This window comes from Bidens hawaiensis, unplaced genomic scaffold (genome assembly GCF_021521415.1).
Source record: "Bidens hawaiensis isolate Kalapana, Puna unplaced genomic scaffold, B.hawaiensis_p1.1 tig00025797_1, whole genome shotgun sequence".
NCBI lineage: Eukaryota > Viridiplantae > Streptophyta > Magnoliopsida > Asterales > Asteraceae > Bidens > Bidens hawaiensis.
In genome coordinates, this window is record NW_027494138.1 from 33897 (window position 1) to 54317 (window position 20421).

At 33.4% G+C, this 20421-nt stretch overlaps 1 protein-coding gene across 1 annotated transcript; it reads left to right on the forward strand.

Moving 5' to 3' along the window:
• Positions 1-15394: 15394 nt before the first annotated feature.
• On the forward strand, positions 15395-19001 carry LOC143572288 (rac-like GTP-binding protein ARAC7). Its single transcript, XM_077057484.1, has 8 exons — positions 15395-15578; positions 16476-16563; positions 17393-17502; positions 18141-18204; positions 18343-18407; positions 18492-18557; positions 18656-18762; positions 18866-19001. Exons 1-8 carry the CDS (start codon positions 15480-15482, stop codon positions 18894-18896), a joined length of 630 nt encoding a protein of 209 aa, XP_076913599.1. The 5' UTR covers positions 15395-15479; the 3' UTR covers positions 18897-19001.
• Positions 19002-20421: the final 1420 nt, after the last annotated feature.

Sequence of the window (20421 nt, forward strand, 5' to 3'; positions counted from 1 at the left end):
TTTTAATATAATGAGATGTTATAACTCGTTTAAAAGCTATTTGAGTTTGGTGAGAATAGTTGTTTCATTTTTCGTTTTTTAATATTTATTTTTTGGATTTTAATTTAATTTACTGTAAGAAAGTTAATAATATACTTAGGGTTTGATGATGAAAGGATTTCATAAATAAATTATATGTTATAACCCGTTTAAAAGCTATTTGGATTTGGTGACCCATGACCCGCTTATGTTTTTTACTATAAAATTGTTTATTGATTATAAATTTTTGTATATCTCTATTTTATAAGATTTTCATATCAAATAATTGGTAAGATTAATTTTTAAATTTAATAGATGTTATAAACCGTTTAAGAGCTATCTGGTTTTAGTAAGACCCATACCCATGAATTTGGGTTAAAACAATGAGAGGTCTCTATTTAAAAATCAAGCAATCTGGTGGCTTTCATAAAAGGGGAAAGCAACCACATCGCGACACATAGGATTTTAGGGGCTTTATTTATATATATATATATATATATATATATATATATATATATATATATATATATATATATATATATATATTATAATAGAATGAGTGAATAAGCCCAGCCCAATTAATATTTTTAATTAAACATAATACCTAAATAAAAACTAAATAAAAAAACAAGAAGAACGACCGATCGATTTCTGTTTCTATCGACCAGAGTCCAGACGTCATCCACTCGTCATCGACTCTTTACCAGTTCACCTCAAGGCTTCAACCACCGCCTCACCTTCATACTTCAACAAGACAACAATGGCAGGCTAACTCTTTCTTTGATTGCTTTAAGACTTCTCAATCGAATATGAATGATGCTTGTATTTTTTATATTGAAAACAAATTCTTTTTGAAAGTCTTGATTGAAGATGTTATGAATAATTTTCAAAATATGCAAACGCGTTGGGAACAATAATAATATGTAATTATCTTTTTTATTTAATATGACTATATATGCTATTGAATGTTGACGATGTGCTTTATTATAATAGCAATATTGTATTTATGTATTTGACCGAATGACTAACCCGACCCATTCGGGCCCGAAAATTCTGAAGTCAAAGAAAATTCGAGTATCAAAAAATCTCGAACCCATATGAAAAAATTTCTGCCTTCCTCACTTAATCATCGGTTGATATAATTTACATATATGTAAATTAGTAGATTAGATATATGTAACAATGTATCATACCATCACATATGCAAATTATTAAAACACATATATGTAACCATTAATACAATCATTAAAAAAAACCCGATTCTCTCTTTTATCAAGAAAATCTATTACACGTCTTTTAATTAGTGATGTTTATTTATTGTTGAAATCGACATAACCAAAGTTAACTTAGATAATTATAAATTAATAAAATTATGAATCTAGCTAGCTAATAAGGTTAAAAACAAAATAGAGGCTGACAAAAACAAATCCAATGACGATACGCTTGCATGCATGCATGCATGGATGTTGTATGTCTATTATTCTACCACCACCAAAAATATTTTATATTGTACGCATTATATGCCATGTATAGTGACGGGTCTAGAAATTTTTCTCAGTGGGTTCACTGTCTTTAGATATTCTAACTTTATAAAGGCTGGGCAAACAAAATTTCGGGTCCATTCCAGTGGCGGATGCACTTCATAATCAGGGGTAGCATCCGCTGCTACCCCTCAACTTTTCGTCGCCAATGTAATTTTTCTTCTTTTTGGGTAGGTTTTGTATTTCGCTACCCCTGAAAATTTTTTTATGTTACCCCTATTTGTTTAAAGGTCAACCAATTTAAAAGTTCAAATTAAATAAAGCCCAACCAAATTTGTAGCCCAAAGCAAACAAAAACAACAATTTTTTTTCTTTTATTTGAACGAGAAACATTAAACAGAAACAGAATCAAGCATAAACAAACTACACAGAATATCATATTTTAAAAATTCAAATCAAATAAAGCCCAAACAAAGTTTATAGCCCAAAGCAAATAAAAACCATTAACTTTTTCTTTCCTTTGGCTTGAATGAGAAACATCAAACAGAAACAACATAATCATCATTTTGAGGTTAAAAATTTTAAAATAGTTTTGGATATGCAAATTCAAGACTTGGAAATCGATTTAGTGAGGTCTTAACCAGTTTGTTAAAAAAATATGTCTGGTTTAAATCTTGAGATTCATTTTCCAAGTTTGACATATCCACGATAGTGGCATTTTCAGAAATGTATCCGAATGATTTTAGTAATAAAAAATATGGTGTATTTCGGGTGATCATATGACTTTTTATCACACTTTAAAGAAAGATGATACATTTTCAAATTTGAGTGAATGTGTGACCTTGCTCGAGTAATGGTGGAAACTAGAAAATCACGTCACGTTTTCTTTTGTTTATCAGATATTGAAGCTAGCGTTAGTTTTACCGGTTGCAACCGCAACCGTCGTAATATGTTTTTCTAAAATGAAACGTATCAATGCAGGTTTGCGTAAGAAAATAGGTGATAAGTATTTGAGCAATGCTTTAATTTGTGCAACAAAAGGGAAACGCTAGATAAAGTAAAAGAACATGGTGTAATAGCTCAATTTCAAGCTTTAAAAAACCATATAGGAGAAATTTGCACCTCATGTATCGTGCTTCTATTTTTGTTTCGTTTACACTCTATGAAATGCGGTAAAAAAAATTTTGAGCGTTACCCCTGAAATTTATGTCTAGATTCGCCACTGGTCCATTCGACGGTTCAGGTCGAGTAATCATGTGATTGAGGATTTTACGGCACAGACTAGTGATTATATGTTGCAAAATGGGTTGGGGGTGGAGTCGGGTGCGCTAAAAGGTAGTTCTAGAATAGGGTATATTTGTTTCTGGTCGGAATGCATTTTAACAAAATTAGTGCATCTTAATTTAGAAAGAAGTATTAAAATATTAAATCATCAAGTTAAAGCTAGTGACCTAAAGGTCATCACCTTATCATATAGTATTATCACTAAAAATTGTATTAATCTCCTCAATATTTAATTAACAAGGTGACCCAGAAGTCAGACAAAACATTTTCATATCTAAAAGCTCAAAACACACAACCACAAAAGGGTGCATATTAAGTTATTAATAATTGTGGTATGAATCAAATTGAGATCAGGCAAAGGGATTCAAAAGAACAATATAATCGTTGTGGTTTGGTACACATGCAATATGGGGATTCATAATAGTTCTGCCACTCAAACTTGAATTGAGGTGCTTGCAAGTTGCAACTCCTATCTATGCTACATGCTGTTACATTTTGAAGAAACACTAATCGACCCCAGGCAGATAACGGATAATCTAGGGGTTAAATAGATGTTTCCCACGAGGGGTTAGGTCCGGCAAAGATGGTTATCTGATGACCTGCAAAACAGACACCGTGAGCTCGTCACTGAGAAGGGGGGGGGGGTACCTCCTTGTGACCACCCTCCGGCGTGAGAATCAGACTAGATTGCTCTTGAATATAAGTGTATATTAAGAGAAATGACTAGAGCAGATATGATGGTATGAGATGAGATGATAATACCGTTCCAAGGTGTTGGAGTATTTATAGCCGAAGGTAGGTTTCCAAGCAGGTACAGCCGGCTGAATAGTATTCCTGTTCTGCCAACTGTGGGCTACGCACGTGCCATGCTGGTGGTTGGTGGGTAGGCAGCGGCTGATAGTGACCAGGTGTAAGGCCCCGGCACCGGTAGCCCTACTTTAACGTCGGATTTACTCATAAACACAGTTCGTACAAATCAGAGTTCATTAAAACTTTCGCGGAATATAAAAACTTTCATAAAACATTTCATAACAAAACACGTCTTGTCTTAAAACATCATTTTGTCTTTCAAAATAATCGAAACATTTAACTTAAACGTCTTGAGTCTTCCGATGCCAGCCTCTTATTCAGTGCCACGTGTCTCCTCAAGCGAGCTGCCTCATCCTACTCACCTGCGTGCATACTAAAAGTCAACTACGCTGAGTGAGTTCTAGTTAATCGTACGCCATACAATACAACACATACATACATATCCGAAGATACATATCCATACTTCACTAGTTACCCTTCTGTTCTACATACATACTTGCTACCATACATACACACATATCTACAATCACTAACGTCAGTCTACCGAGAGTACGTTCATAGTCCGCCGTCTATACCTGTACTCACGATTGTGAACACGTAAAAGGTCCGCAGTCCTTACCTATGTTCACCATTCATGGTACGTACAAGGTCCGCGATCCTTCCCTATACCATCATACATCCACAACACGTACAAGGTCCACGATCCTTCCCTATGTTGCAACCTAATTCATAGCACGTACGAGGTCCGCAGTCCTCCCCCATGCTAAAGCACGTATAAGGTCCACAGTCCTTTCCTGTGCTGACGCCTATCTACATTACGTATAAGGTCCGCAGTCCTTATCTACGTTACGTATAAGGTCCGCCGTCCTTATCTACGTTGGCGTCTATCTCCTATAACACGTATAAGGCCTACCGTCTCTATCTACGTTTACATCTATCATCTACATCACGTATAAGGCACGCGGTCCTTAACTACGCCATCACATGCCAAGTCTATGTCCAACAGAAGCTAGAGGGATTTGACATCCTAACTTACTATGTCGAACGTAGGACTCACATACCATTCGTGTACCTGTATACACATACTTCACATATACAATAATTACATTATAGCATAAAAACATTCTAGGCGTTCTTTACATCCTTCATTTAACAACCATACCCCTTGTCGTTACGTGCAATATCCGAAGATCGTTCACGCCCCGACAAGTATTCATTTGTAATATTCATACATCTTCTATATATAATATTCGTACCTTTATTTTTAACCTGACAGTACGCGCAATATCCGAAGATCGTTCGTGTACCGACAAGCAATCATTCATATCCATCACATATATCACATATGGCATACACTTATCACTTAGGATAAATGTATTAACAACACGTCGAGTATGCACACAACCCCGAAAACATAACAAGGAATGGGGCTAGAAACTCACCTGAACTCTGCTTCTTCCTCTGATAGTTGTAAATCCCTTCTTTAACTGAGCTCGGCTGACTGTATAAGTTACACGTATCGATACTCGCCTGATCTAATCTGGTGGCCTAGTATTAGCTTACTTTTACTTATCGTTTTAATCTATTCTCTAATCGAACTTGACTTTAGGCGAAGTTAAACCTTAGGCGAACTTAGCTTTAGGCGAAGTTAAACCTTAGGCGAACTTAGCTTTAGGCGAAGTTGTCATCAGGCGAACTTGGCTTTAGGCGAAGTTGTCATCAGGCGAACTTGGCTTTAGGCGAAGTTGTCATCAGGCGAACTTGGCTTTAGGCGAAGTTGTCATCAGGCGAACTTGGCTTTAGGCGAAGTTGTCATCAGGCGAACTTGGCTTTAGGCGAAGTTGTCATCAGGCGAACTTAGCTTGCAGGCGAAGTTCAACCTTAAGCGAACTTAGCTTGCAGGCGAAGTTGTCATCAGGCGAACTTGGCTTTAGGCGAAATTGTCATCAGGCGAACTTAGCTTGCAGGCGAAGTTCATCAGGCGAACTTAGCTTGCAGGCGAAGTTGTAGTCTGCAGCTACTGTTCGTTCTTAAATCCCTTAATCACCTTCGTTTCTTAACCAAATATCTCGATTTAGGTACCCACGGGATCGTCTGACCAGCGCCTACAAACCCCAACCATCAAATCGACCTAACATCGATGTTTAAAGGGTGCGATTTAGGCATATAGGTTACGGGTTCTTTTTATCAATCGATTAACCCATCAAATCATAACCATTTTCAGTAAGATTAGCTTTGTTGGATTCGTTTTTACCATACAAACTCAGATCTATCATTTCTCAAATCAAACCGAACCTATACGAACGATTTCTAACTATAAACGTACCTTGAGCGAGTCGAACTACGAACCCGGTTAAGCCTTGATGTTGTTTTGGTCCGTCACGACGTTCCAGCACCAACAAGCTCGGGTTTTCGCCTTCGGATCTTGGTTCGGGTTGTGTGTGTTTTGGTGGTGTATGGAATATGTGAGAATGAGGATTAAATGGTGATTAATGGTATTTATATTTAGGGATCATGGGCTTAAGCCCATGGACTCTCCTTCCTTCTTTCATAACCCAGGTCCATAAGCCATATCCATTACCCAACACTAGCCCGACCCATACCAACTCCTACTCTATTTATTTATTTCCCGATACCCGAGTAAACTTTCCCTCTATTATTAAGTAATATAATTAATATCATTTTGGAAATTTCGGGATGTTACACCAGGCCGGCTGTGTACTATTCATGTTCCACCAACTGCAGGCTATGCACGTCCTCCGACAGGTTGGTGAGTAGGCAGCGGCTGATAGTGACATACAGTACAAGAGCGTGCTGCTCGTCATACTGTTGTCAGTGAGCTGTCGTATCTTTGGTCAGATCTTGTGTCCATACCTCGTCAGGTACAGTACAAAAGATCCTCCAGTATCGTACGGACTGGCTCATTTGTGCGGGAGTGTTCCCGGATTTGTGCGGGAGTGTTCCCGGCTTTGTGCGGGAGTGTTCCCGGCTTGCTCACTCCTTCTTCAGGTGACATTACTGAATTATTTAAGAGTTAAGTGCCTTGTGCGTGTAGCCTTGCTGCGCAGGTAGCCTTCCCTGATGGCTTGTATCCGTAGCTGCGCGAACAGGCGGGGTACTTCACCATTGGGAGGCTTTTCCTGCGGGAACAGCTTGCGTACTGCGCGTAAGGACGTCACGTCTCTGAGCATGGTGGGTCCTGCGGATCCAGTTGGTTTCTACGCAAACGTCCCTCTTCAAGGTGAGTCTTGCGAGTTTAGCCTTTGCGCAGACGTCCCTGTTGAAGGTGAGTCTTGCGGGTTCAACTGCGCAGACGTCCCTCTTTGAGGTGAGTCTTGCGGGTCCAACTGGGCTCTGCTGAGACCTACCTCTTCACATTCTTAAACATTCTTAAAACAATTAAAAAATCCCTAGATCTAAAACCCCAAATATGAAATTGGCATATTTTAACAACAAATCTACTTACAAAAGAATAAAATAACTTTGGATCTGATGCTAAAATGGAGTAATGGACAGAAGACCAAAAATAAAGCTAGAACGCTCAATATAAAAATGTCTTTAAAGAAATTGTAATGGAATCACTATATATACTTAAGTTACTGATCTTTTGTAAAACTTGTTTTTGAGATGTATTGTAGAGTTTGTAGCGCAATTGCGCTTCTTGTCTAGTTGCATGGGGGTAATGGTTGAGGTTTGAGATCTTTATGTTTTCATTAGTTTGAGGCCCGTGTGTTATACGGGTAATAGATGAAAATTTTAAATGTTAGTCATTAAATGAAATACAGTCAACAAAATGATCATATATTGTTAATACAATTACAATTTACATTAAAATTAAAGAAATTACATAACTAAGATTACACAAATATGTTACAAATAAGTAAAACTTTTTTTGTACACAACATTTGTGATTGTATTGGTCGACATGCATTATTTATCACAAACCAAAATCTTTAGTCCATGTCTGCTTATAACTCTTGATAAGGTAATATATAGGCCCGCTTATAACTTTTTCGTGTGACAAGTAAGGTTTTTCAAGTACATAACAACCCTAGGTAAATGATAATATACCCATGAAACTAATAAAAAAAATATTCATACAAATAAAATATCATATCTTTTAATCAATTAATATAATGTCATTTGAGATCATCTGTTCATGTTTATCCAAAAAACATGATTATCTCAAAAACCAGATTACCTGAACTTTAATGATATAATCATTCTTAGAATCTTTAGCATTTGAAATTATTGATCATGATAAATTTTTTGTCATTAATATTCCGTGTATGGCAAATTTTTAATTGACTTTATATTTTACAATTAACAATTGTATCATCAAGCAGCATATAAAACTAAAAATTAAAATATAATAAAATGATTTGTTTCATTTCATATGAATGCAATTGCTAGGAAAATGACAAAGGCATACTAATCTTAAAGCCATGTTCAAATAACAGTGATTATTCTGAGTTAGCAGAATATTAGAAGATTTAAAGTTGCATAAAGTGAATGTAGTGAATTTTATTTATAATAGTTGAAAGTATTGGATTAGAATGTTTAAATTTTGAATACTAATCTCACGTTATAAGTTAATAATATGGGAAGTTGCTAGAATATTTAATTAATGGATATACATATTTTAAGAACTTATAGAAAAAAAAATGTAAAGATTTCGGATTTTATAGAAGCATGGTAAATGACTTTTAACCGGATTAACTATTTTTTTAAATTAATGTGAAAATGAAATATTCTTGAAGGAGCATGATTAAGTTACAAATAATAAAAAATAAAAATAAAAATAGTAAATATTTCTATTAAGTTACATTATAATTAAGATGTGAATCTTAATGAATTTTTATAACATATTTTAATAATAAATGTTACAAATATAGTTTTTTTTTAAATCGTGAATATCTTTATTATTTTGAATATAAACCACAATAAACACTTTAATTATGTACTAACCAACAGGTAAAACTAACATAACCTCAATTTGTTTTATTTGTATAAAAATAACATAACCTCAATTTGTTTTATTTGTATAAAAATAAAATTTATAAGTTAATATAATATTGAAATTATGTAAATAATTGATGAAAATGATATTCTTGGTTTCAACATCTTGAATGATTTTTGGAAAGCGAAAATAGTGGAATGGGATTGAAATGGATTTTTTGGTTTAACATTTTGAATGCTTTAATTAAGTAAATTGTCCTATAAGGCATATTAAATTTAAAATATATTTAAATGTATAAAAAATGTATAAATCAAGCCATAAAATATACATTTCTAAAACATTTTGGTATGAGATATAGAAAAAAATATTGAAAACTAAATATTGACATTCTTATTGCTAAAACCCTTTATACTACACAAAAGTGTCATATAAATAAATGACAAATAATTGATATAGTAAATTGTTATACATATGGATTATAATTATAATGTTCAAGATATATATATATGCAATATTTATACAAAATGTTTGGAGAAAATTAAAAAAATACATATTTTCCTGAGTTCAAAAGCATATGAGAAAGTTTTAAATCCAAATTTGAAACAAATCTTATGTAAAAAAATTATGCACTGCTGTTCGAATCACAGTTAAAAACAATTTGTAGTTTACCATACAAATCCAAATTTTTCGACAATGATGTACCTTAATTTTCTTTAATTTGCAGTTACCTATGACTTTTAAAAATTTATTTTAACATGCCTGCAACTTCAATTTTGAATTTTCTTATTTTATTATTTTATCATTAATGTTAATAAACGAGTCAGTTAGGATTTACATTTAATTAAAATATTGAATTGCATATGAGAAAGTTTTAAATCCAAATTTAAAACCAATCTTATGTAAAAAATTATGCATTGCTGCTCGAATCACAGTTTAAAAAAAATTGTAGTTTACCATACAAATCCAAATCATTCGACAATGATGCGTCTTTATTTTATTTAATTTACAATTACACGTGACTTTAAAAATTTATTTTACAGGCTTGCAACTTCTATTTTGATATTTCCTTATTTTATTATTTCACCGTTAATGTTAATGAATGAATCGATTAGAATTTATATTTAATAAAAATACCAAGTTCATATATTAAAATGACTTAAAAGATAAGAGCCATATATTGAAATCGTTGAAAAAGGGTGAGGATGGCTAAAAGAGTGACAAGTGGCAATAATAGGTAGTCTTTTATTAGAGTAGATATATATTCGAAATCTATCTCAAAGATTTTCTCGATCATAGTGTTCGTTTCCTCCTTGGTGTTTCTTGGTAAGTCAATTCTGGAATATCAAAATCATTATAGACACTTACTAGTTTAGTGAAGGGTAGTTTTAACTTTTAAGCGATGTTATAAAAAGAAAAACAATTCTTTGTAGCCATGATGAGGAAGAGATATATATGGCATAAAAACTTAAAAAAAGATAAATGATAAATTGTACTAGAAATATTATATATATTCATGACAAGAAACGAACATAATTATATGATAAAATGCGAATATTATTAATATTGAATGATTATAGGGATAGTGGACAATAAGAATGTTCCTAATTAAATCTTAAACAAATCAAATAAAAGATAATTGGAAATTTGGAATCCACTAAGAAAATCAAAGCAATTTTATATCGCACTTTCGTTATTTTTTTATTGTTTTCTTTCTCTTAAAATGTCACAAAATAAAAATAAAAGGATTCAATTACAATAGAGAGGCAGGTAAGCGAGCAACAAGCTAGGCCGCTATCCCTTTTTGAATAGCAAAACCGATTCTACTGAAAACAAAGTTATCGCTCTTCGGTGTCGTTGAGTTACTGTGCACGACCCGCTGAACTCTTTTTAGAAACGTTGCAGCATCGAAGGCAAGAGACCTAAATTTATTGAAAGCAAAAGGAATGAAAGCGTGCTGGTTCTCAACTTATGACTTCTCGTGCTTAGCCATTTTTCCTGTTTTTGCCTTTAACATTACCTGCCTAGCAACAAACCCGGTGTCCTTAAGCGATAATTATATACGAATATTGCTTCATTATTCATTTATAGAAGCTAATGATCCAAGACATACGAGAGACGCAATATAGATCAACTCAAGAAAGACTCATATGAAGGCAATACAACTTGCATGGTTTAGATTAAAAAACTACAATAGAAATCAAGTCAAGCATTTGTCAAAGAAGATTGGATTTTACATACTAAGAGATTATGTAAAACTAAGGGGGATATACACGTTGTACTCTTTTACTTTAACTAAATTTTATCATAATGGGTTTTTTAAGTAAGGTGTTAATGAGGCAGCAATTGATCTTGCAGTATCAGTTATAATTAGTCCCGAAGAACCATTCCAACATTATCCAGCAACATAATGTGATAGTGTATATAATATATAATGTCCGAGGGGAGTGTTATGAATATAGACATTTAGACCTAACCCGGTGTTCAAGGGATTTAGGTTTTTTTGTTAATATATGCATGTAATGTAATATGTATGTGATAAATTGATGTAGCTAGTGTTTTACCCGGCGCAATGCGCCGTGACAGGTCGGTAAAACCCGGAAAATTGTGAAACCCAAGTGTTGTTGGTCGCAAGTTTTGAGGTTGTAAATCGACGTGAATTTGGTCGGTTTCGTTTACGTGTGTTATTGTACTGGAACTAAAACCAAAGAAAAATAATAATAATAAAATTTGAGGTGAACCAATGGGGTGGCGTCGACCGGTGAAACTCGGGCGTTGGTAACACCAGACCATTGTCGATCCTAGGCGTTGAGGAGGTGAGTCTAAGCAAATTCGCTTGGTTTTTGTCACATTAGATACGGTACCGGAGCTAAAAAAACAAAACAAAACAAAATCGGCATTCGGTAGGTTTTCGTCATGTTTGTTACGGTACTTGAACTAAAACAAAACACGCTGAGTCTAGTCGAATTTGGTCAGTTTCCATCACGTTCGTTACGGTACCGGAACTAAAACAAAACAAAACAAAATACAAAATTGACATTCGGTCAGACCGCAACTAAAACAAGCCAAAAAAACCAACAAGATACCGCAAAGTAGCCTTACCAGGACTTTGCGACACCAAACTTGTAAATTATATTGTATAATAATTCCCCAATTCATTTTCATTAATAGATTAAAGGTGGAGATAACATAGTTTGAGAGGAGAGGTGGTAGTGATGTAACGTTGGGGTAGCACATAATTATGAAAGATGTATATAAGAGATGGTTTAAGTGCATGTTTTGTCGAGTGAAAGTAGAGGTATGTATTAGTCGGTTTGGACCTTGATTTCTTTTCTAATAGTTTTTAGGATCGAATTTGAAAATAACTTATTAGTTTAAAAAAAATTGATAAGTTAATAAATGTTTGGTAAACACAAACGTCTCTTTTGTTTTAGCTAGCTTTTTGATAAGGTGAAAAAGTGTTTTCTAAAAGGCACAAATTCTGGTTTTTTAGAATAACTTTTTAAAAATCCATTACGTCAATAAGTTGCTTTCAAACTCAAATCTCAAACATGCCCTTAGAAAGTTTAGTTTTGGATTTTCAGTTCTGGTTTTATTGTTTGAGCTAATGGCAAGAGAGTAAGCAGCTAAAGAAAACTATTGCTTCTCGGGGAGAGATGATTCTCCAATTACAATGCCGAGAAGATGACCGAGGAAGCTGAAGAATGATAGAGACGATGATCTCGAGACGGGAAATATTGGTGATAAACGACAATTGTCTTTAGATAGTACATCAATGAGTTTAGGACTAAATGTTTTTTTGTTAATTAATATTAAATGACTATAATACATTTGGGCTAATATATTTAGTTTATTTAATTCTTATAAATTACTTTAAAGTTTAAAAAATAATTGAATTAGGGGTGTTCACGGTCCGGTTTTGATGGTTTTTAGGTCAAACCGTAACCAAACCGTTACTAAAGGTTTTTGATTTTCGAAAACCAAAACCGAACCGTTCACTTATGAAACCAAACCGGAACCAAACCGTTAAAACCAAACCGTTAGTAACGTTTTGGTTCCGGTTTGGTTTCACGGTTTGCGCTTTACATAAAATGATAAAATAAAAAATAAAAGACTTGTCGAAAAATGCATATATCTAGCTATAAAATAAACAGGATGCTTAAAAATGTATAAAAAAACATGTCCTTAGAATCTACGTTTTATATAGAGTGGAAAATATATGGCCTTAATACCTATCCATCCAAATACATTAGATAAAAAATAGTGGAAATACATTACAGGAAAATTGTGCAGGTTTTATTTTCAACAATCACATAAGCCATATTTGTATCTAAATATTTAACTTGAAGGCCCTCTACACTTCAATTAAAGAGGTAGAAAGAAACCTACTTAGACTGTGGCGCTATAAACACACTACATTAACAACAATCTAATAATCTAAATATTTGATCTAGTTTTATTTTTATAGTGAACTTAAAACAAAATATTAACAATCAACTACTTATAATATAAGTTAACTTAAAAAATAATTATATTAAAATCTCACGGTTTGGTCCGGTTTTAAAATTTTGAAACCGTAAACCAAACCGTTTGTTACGGTTTGAAAAGTTTGAAACCGACCGACCGACCGAAAGTTAATTAAAAAACCCGACTGTGAAACCAAACCAATGTCCGGTTTGGACGGTTTCACGGTTTTAAATCAAACCGTGAACACCCTAATTGAAATACATAAACTTAGCTCAGTTCAGACTTTTATTGGTTTTAATTATATGCAAAAGTTTCAGTTAGATTGGTAAAGAAAATAAAATCAAACCATCAATTTTTGTTTGAGTTTGGCCTTTTTTTAACTGTTTTTTTCAACTTAATGTACGTCCTTAGGTGAAGTGAAGCTGCTAATATATATTTGGTATATTGCCTGTGTTAGATATTCATATGCTTTTTATATGTTTATATTTTGATAAAAAACTGTTAAAAATATCTAAGTTGTTTTTATACAAAATAAAAACAGTTCATTTTTCCCCAAAAAAAAAAATCAATTTCATGTCAAACCTCTACCAAAATAACAACAAACCAATATTTTATTACATAAAATGTAAAAAAAATATTAATTTAATACATAAAAGTTAAACTTTTATGCCAATTATTTTAGGCCCAATTACAAATTTTATCCTTTAAAATAAGACGAATTACGGTTCGTGTCCTTTTCTAAGTTTCCTTGCAGGCGGTGTACTTTAAACTTTTTTTTCCTACAAGTTTTGTCCTTTACGCTAACTGGGTTAGAAAAAGTCAGTTAAATCCCCTCACGTGAGGCGCATGTGAGGGCATTTTGGTCTTTTTGCCTACCCTGCAACAACTTCTTCTTCTTCATTTTGCAGATCTTAAGCTTCTGTATCTGTACAAAACCCTAATTCACTAATTATAAATGCAAACCGATCTTCTGTTTCTGTAAATGGGACTTTGTTTCTCCTTGTGTGCTTCATATCACAGACCCGGAGATCCTACAGGTATTAACTTAAAATCATAATTAAGTACAAGCTTTACTTCTTAAATGTTACCTGTAACTTAAGTCCTTTTAATTTAATTAATTCAGGGAAAATCAGCACAAGAGTCGCCTGGAGAGGGCCATATGATCTTTATGTGTATTCCAGTGAGCCCGGGGAATAGCAGGGTGATATCTGCTATACCGACAAACTTTTGGGTAAATCTATTTTTTCCCAGATGGATGTTCCATATGCTCCAGAATTTGGTTATTGATTCGGATTTGTATCTTCTTCGGGTTGAGGTAAAACCATCCTAACCTTGATTGTGACTCGAACTGAAATATTCGATTCTTTCTAACATTATGCAACCTTTAGGAGGAGAAACTGAAGGAGGCAGGTCCTTCAAATTGGAAAAAAGTTTGTTATGTGCCAACCAAAGTTATCCGGCCGGAAGATCTGCCCGTACGCGCCAGATCTGATGCTGTCCATGGTTCCAGGCTCCAGATCCATCAGCACGGCGCGTGGAACAAACCTTCCGCCACTCGCCTCATTGTAGTACACGTTGATTCGCTCAAGCTGAAGCTCAGAGTCGCCGGTGTACTTTCCGGTGACGTCAATCCCGTGCTCAGCACACACCACTTCCCAGAACTTGGCTCCGATCTGGTTGCCGCATTGCCCGCCTTGAACGTGAAGGATTTCTCTCATTTTTTTAAGGAAACTGAGAAAATTGGGAATTAGGGTTTGAGAGTGATGAGTGAAGTAATTAGTGAATTAGGGTTTTGTACAGAAACAGAAGCTTAAGATCTGCAAAATGAAGAAGAAGAAGTTGTTGCAGGGTAGGCAAAAAGACCAAAATGCCCTCACATGCGCCTCACGTGAGGGGATTTAACTGACTTTTTCTAACCCAGTTAGCGTAAAGGACAAAACTTGTAGGAAAAAAAAGTTTAAAGTACACCGCCTGCAAGGAAACTTAGAAAAGGACACGAACCGTAATTCGTCTTATTTTAAAGGACAAAATTTGTAATTCTGTCATTATTTTATAATAATTTGCTATACTTTTATACAACCAACCCATATAAATATATTAACAAATTAGTATTTTACACTTGTTTGACCAGCAATTATGTATTTTACATAAATAGAAAATAAGCACACTAATCTAAACATGACAAGCCATAGGAAACATAACATAAAAACAAGCACACTTCTTTTCACAATGCAACATAATAATTAATAAAATGTTTTAATTTTCTTTCTTGAAACCAAGTACAGTCTTGGAACAAGGTGGCAATATACTAAAAAACACACATTTGATCAGACTCTCTTCTTCTGCACAGCCTTTCTCTCTCTCTCCTCTCATCTTCTTCTTCACTCTTCAAACACTATTTTTAAGGAATTTTTTTTATTTAAGTACCACTATAAAATTTGCAGAAGCTCAAGAACACAAAAATGAGTGTTTCAAAGTTCATAAAATGTGTTACTGTTGGTGATGGAGCTGTTGGTAAAACTTGTATGCTGATATGTTACACTAGCAACAAGTTTCCTACTGTAAGTGTGTATATATATATATATATTATTTTTTGAAATACCCATTTCATATAGGAAAAAAACCCTTTATTTTTCTTGCATTTTAGGTTGTTGATTTTGGGTTTAGCCTTGTTGTACAACTTTCATTACACAGTGTACAAGTCACTATAGCATAAAATGCATAATCACAATTTGTTCTTGTCAAGTATAGTCATACTGTATATATGTTTTTCTGAAATATATTAATTTTGAAATACCCATTTCATATAATAAAAACCCTTTATTTTTCTTGAGTTTGGGTTAAACCTTGTTGTACAACTTTTAATGCATCATGTACAAGCCACTATAGGATAAAATGCATAGTCACATTTGTTCTTGTCAAGCATAGTTTAATAATTTCCCGGGTTTGTCTTTTTTAGTAGTATATTTGTTTTTAGATGTTGATAGCTTTGTTATTGTGAGTTTTAGTGTCTTCGTATAAATTCTAAAAAAACAATAATATTAAATAAATAAATACATAAATAAAATTTGTGGGTTTACTCTTTAGATGTTGATTTCATGTGTGTTTGTTTAAATATTTGATTTTTGTATAAAAGATTAAATCTTTAAGCTCTTTTTCATAAAAACTTGTTATTGTTGGGTGAGTGAAGGCACTTTAAAAGACCATCTTTGTACAACTTCTATTGCACAATGTACAAGTCACTACAGCTTTATCAGATTTTGGTTGACCACATGTTAATTTAGCTTTCTTATTATCATTATTATGAGTTAGACCTTATATTACAACTCTCACTTCACATGGTACAAGTCACAATAGCATTGTACAAATTATAATTAGTGTGTTTAATTTTTGGATTTTGATATTGTTTCTTTTTACCTATGTTATAATTTATTTTTTATTTTTTTGTTTTTTTGCAGGATTATATTCCAACAGTTTTTGACAATTTTAGTGCTAATGTGGCTGTTGATGGAAACATTGTCAACTTGGGATTATGGGATACTGCTGGTAATTTATGTCAAAACAAAATAAGAGTCAATGTACTAATTTAAGATCACATATGTGAAAAAAGTTTAGATTTTGTGTCCCACTTCATATATATCCTGTCTTTGTGATGTCCCACCGTACAATATAACACTACAAACTATGTTATACAGTACAAACACGCGGTGGGACATAGTTGTCTCACTATACATTTGTCCCCCTTGCTTTATAGATTATACCGTACTATGCTTCACAATATTTTTTACGGTATGATTATATAATGCAGGTGGGACAAATGCCGAAATACAAAACGGGACAACAAATTAAACCTCTATGTTGTAACCTACCCTTGTAAATTTGTTTTTATGTTTTTAAACGTAGACGTAGTGGTGGCTCTCAGAATTCACGTACCCCGGCTGAGCTGGAAAAATATGTCTCTTAAGCCTTAACGACCTAAATAATATAAGCTGATTTTTTTAAACGTCGATTAAAGTTATGGCAATAAACATAAAAATTAGCAAAATCATGGTATTAGAATGAGTTTATGCCAACTGAATAAGCTAATATAAGCCAATAGCTAAAGTGTTTGGGTATTCTAAATATATATATATATATATATATAATATCAAGATTTTAAAAAAAAAATTTATGCCCCCGAAAAAAACATGCCCTGGTCGGGCACCCACATTCCCACCCTCAGAGCCCCTCCTTTATAGACGCATTACGGGTGTTTAAAGAAAAGTATCATTTAATAGTACATAAATTAGCTAAAATGTTTAGTGGTTTATTTTAATTTTAATTAATTAATTAATTATTATTACTATTATTATTATTATTTTTTTGTGATTTAAAGGTCAGGAAGATTATAGCAGATTAAGGCCTCTAAGCTACAGAGGTGCAGACATATTTATATTAGCTTTCTCTTTAATCAGTAGTGCAAGTTATGAAAATGTTCTTAAAAAGGTACACTTTATTTAGTGCTCTCTTCTTTTTATAAGTTTTCAAAATATTATGTGGTTACTATAAGATTCAAAGTTGGTTTTTTTGAATCTCAGTTAAGATTTCACTATCAACCCTTTTTGGGGGTATGATTCTTGAATCTTGAAAAATAAATAAGAAACCATGATTTAGTTATAATCTATTCTTTTTTGTCACACTAGCATAGTTTTGACTTTTAAAATCTATTACATTCTGTAGCAAGTTGAAATCTTTTATATTTACTGTATTCTTTCTAAGTTAGAACTAATTTTGAATTTTCTAAAGTCAAATGGATTATAGCATTTGACTTTTAAGCTTGAAAACAAGAGAAACATCATAATCTCATCAAGCTAAAATTTTTACCTTCTTCCCACAAATTTAAGCAAATTTTGACTTTTAACTTTTTAAGTCAAAATGTCTCACTTTCAGCTTCAAATTTGATAACTGTTTCCCTTGTATCTTTTTAACTGTATTATGACGATAAAAAAACATTAGAGCACAAAAAATATGTTAGCTTAATATAAGCTTTAATTTACGAAGTCAAAAGTTGACTTTTTTTATTGATGAAGTTGGATAAATGTTGAGTAACTAATAATTTCAATGTTATCTATGACTTAATACAGTGGATGCCTGAGCTTCGCCGATTTGCACCCAACGTTCCAGTAGTACTCGTCGGGACAAAATTAGGTACAAAACACAATCAGCATAATCATATAATTTTTAATTTCATCTTCATGTTCTTCATTTTTTTTTGGTGAAACAAGCACATATTCAAAATTTTTCGAAAATAAGCACTAATTAAATTTTTGTTATATTTGCTTCTAGATCTTCGCAATGACAACGGGTATTTAGCTGATAATTACGGTTCCAATGTTATTACATCTGCCCAGGTACCAAATAGTCAATATTTTGAGCCTTTTAGTTATCTGATTAAAAACTATTTTTATCTAAAACATATTTGTTACGCACGTTAGGGTGAGGAACTGAGGAAACAAATCGGTGCAGCTGCTTATATCGAGTGCAGCTCGAAAACTCAACAGGTAAACAAATCAAACCAAAACACACGTATTTTGTATTCAAAATTTTTCGAATGCAGCTTGAAAACTTAAAAGTAAACTTATTTATTTATTTTTTCTAGAATGTCAAAGCGGTTTTTGATACCGCCATTAAGGTTGTTCTTCAGCCTCCAAGGCGGAAAGAGGTTATGAGGCACAAAAGGCGTAAAAACTCAGGTTGCTCGATCATGTAAGCGTGACACTTTTTTTAATTTTTTTATTGAATGCTGTTTAAAATTTTTTTGTTTTGTGACGTTTTGTGTTTATACGAAACTTTTGCTTGATGATAACAGGGGGATCATGTGTGGAGGCTGTACTGCTTAGGATCATTTGATGTCGGTTATGTTAACTTACCGATTAGCGGTTTTATTTTCATGGATTTATGTGTGAATGTTTTTAGCTGCAGTTGATATAGTTTGATGGTTTGGTGTTTTTGGTGCTTTTAAGTATTGTACGACTGATTGTATGTAAAACTGTGGATGTGCATGTTTCTGTTAGTGGTTTGGTTTGCACCGAGCCGCCATTAGACATGACCATCGTGAGCTAGTTGGCGGTGGCTGATGTTGCTCGCCATTAGATATGACCATCATGGTTTGGTTCAACTGGTTTGAGGTGTAAAAATGGCAATAAAATAGTTTGGTGGTATGCTCAGTCAGTGGCGAAGCTTGGACGAAAATACAGGGTCAGATTCAATGTTTTCAGACTCTGATAAAAACAGATAAATTTACATTACTGATCAAATGGCCACAATCCTTCCGATTAAGATAACCAAAAAATTTATCTGTATTGTAATTCAAAAGTTACGAGTTTGCTTTGATTTTATATACATTAATAAAAGCTCAAGTAAAACATATTAGTATATGGTTTGCCGTTAGAAAAAAAAAGATATCAAATATCAATATATTCTTAGGCCGGTGGTTGTGACATAACGAAATGGGCGTGAAGGATCCGAGTGAACAACACTTTTGAAAAGAGGGGGGGGGGGGGGGGGGGAACACCGTGCTGGAGGAGTGTAAATGGCAGTGGCTATAGCCAAAGTTGTAACTTTTAAGTATAAATTTGCTTGCTCTATAGCAACCTTAAATATATGATACTTCATACTTATATAAAAATTAAAATACATTATTATGATGTATAATTTTATCAAAATATTGTTAAGATATTTTCTATTATAACTAAGTTAGTATCTATTAGATTAAACTCTTTGTTGAAGTCTCATATGTATATGTGACAGAAAATAAGGGTTTTCATATTACATTATGGGTTTTCTCCTGAGAGTTGTCTTTCGGTCGGGATTGATGGGACGGACTGATGTACGAGCTTCCTTTTGGGGACGTGACAACAGCCAGCCTAGCGCTCCACGGTTACAAACTTGGAGACAATGGTGAAGGTTACTTAGGGCCTGGGGTGGCCCCTCCCCCCTGTTTTTTACGCGCTAGTGTAAATTTACCCGTTTTCGTCCGAAATATTTTTATACACAGCGTAAATTTAGCCGTTTTCGGCCGAGGCCGAAATTTTTTATACATAGCGTAAAACTTAGCCTTTTTCAGCTGAAAATTTTTATACGTTGTGTAAATTTAGCCGTTTTCGGCTGAAAATTTGAGCACGCCCCCCTTCGTTTGTGAAATTTTGTATACATTTTGAGTTCCCTCCAACCATTGTCTTAGTCCAAGCTTCGCCACTGCTTGGAGAGTTGAAGAATGAAGATGATCGGACAAGTTAGTGGTCCGTCAGTAATTCAAATAGCCGTAAGAAAATCTATTAGATAAAAATATTGGACATGACTTGGGTTTGTAGTTTAACTTGTATCTAAGTCACTGTATATTATAATAAAAAAATTGTTTATAAA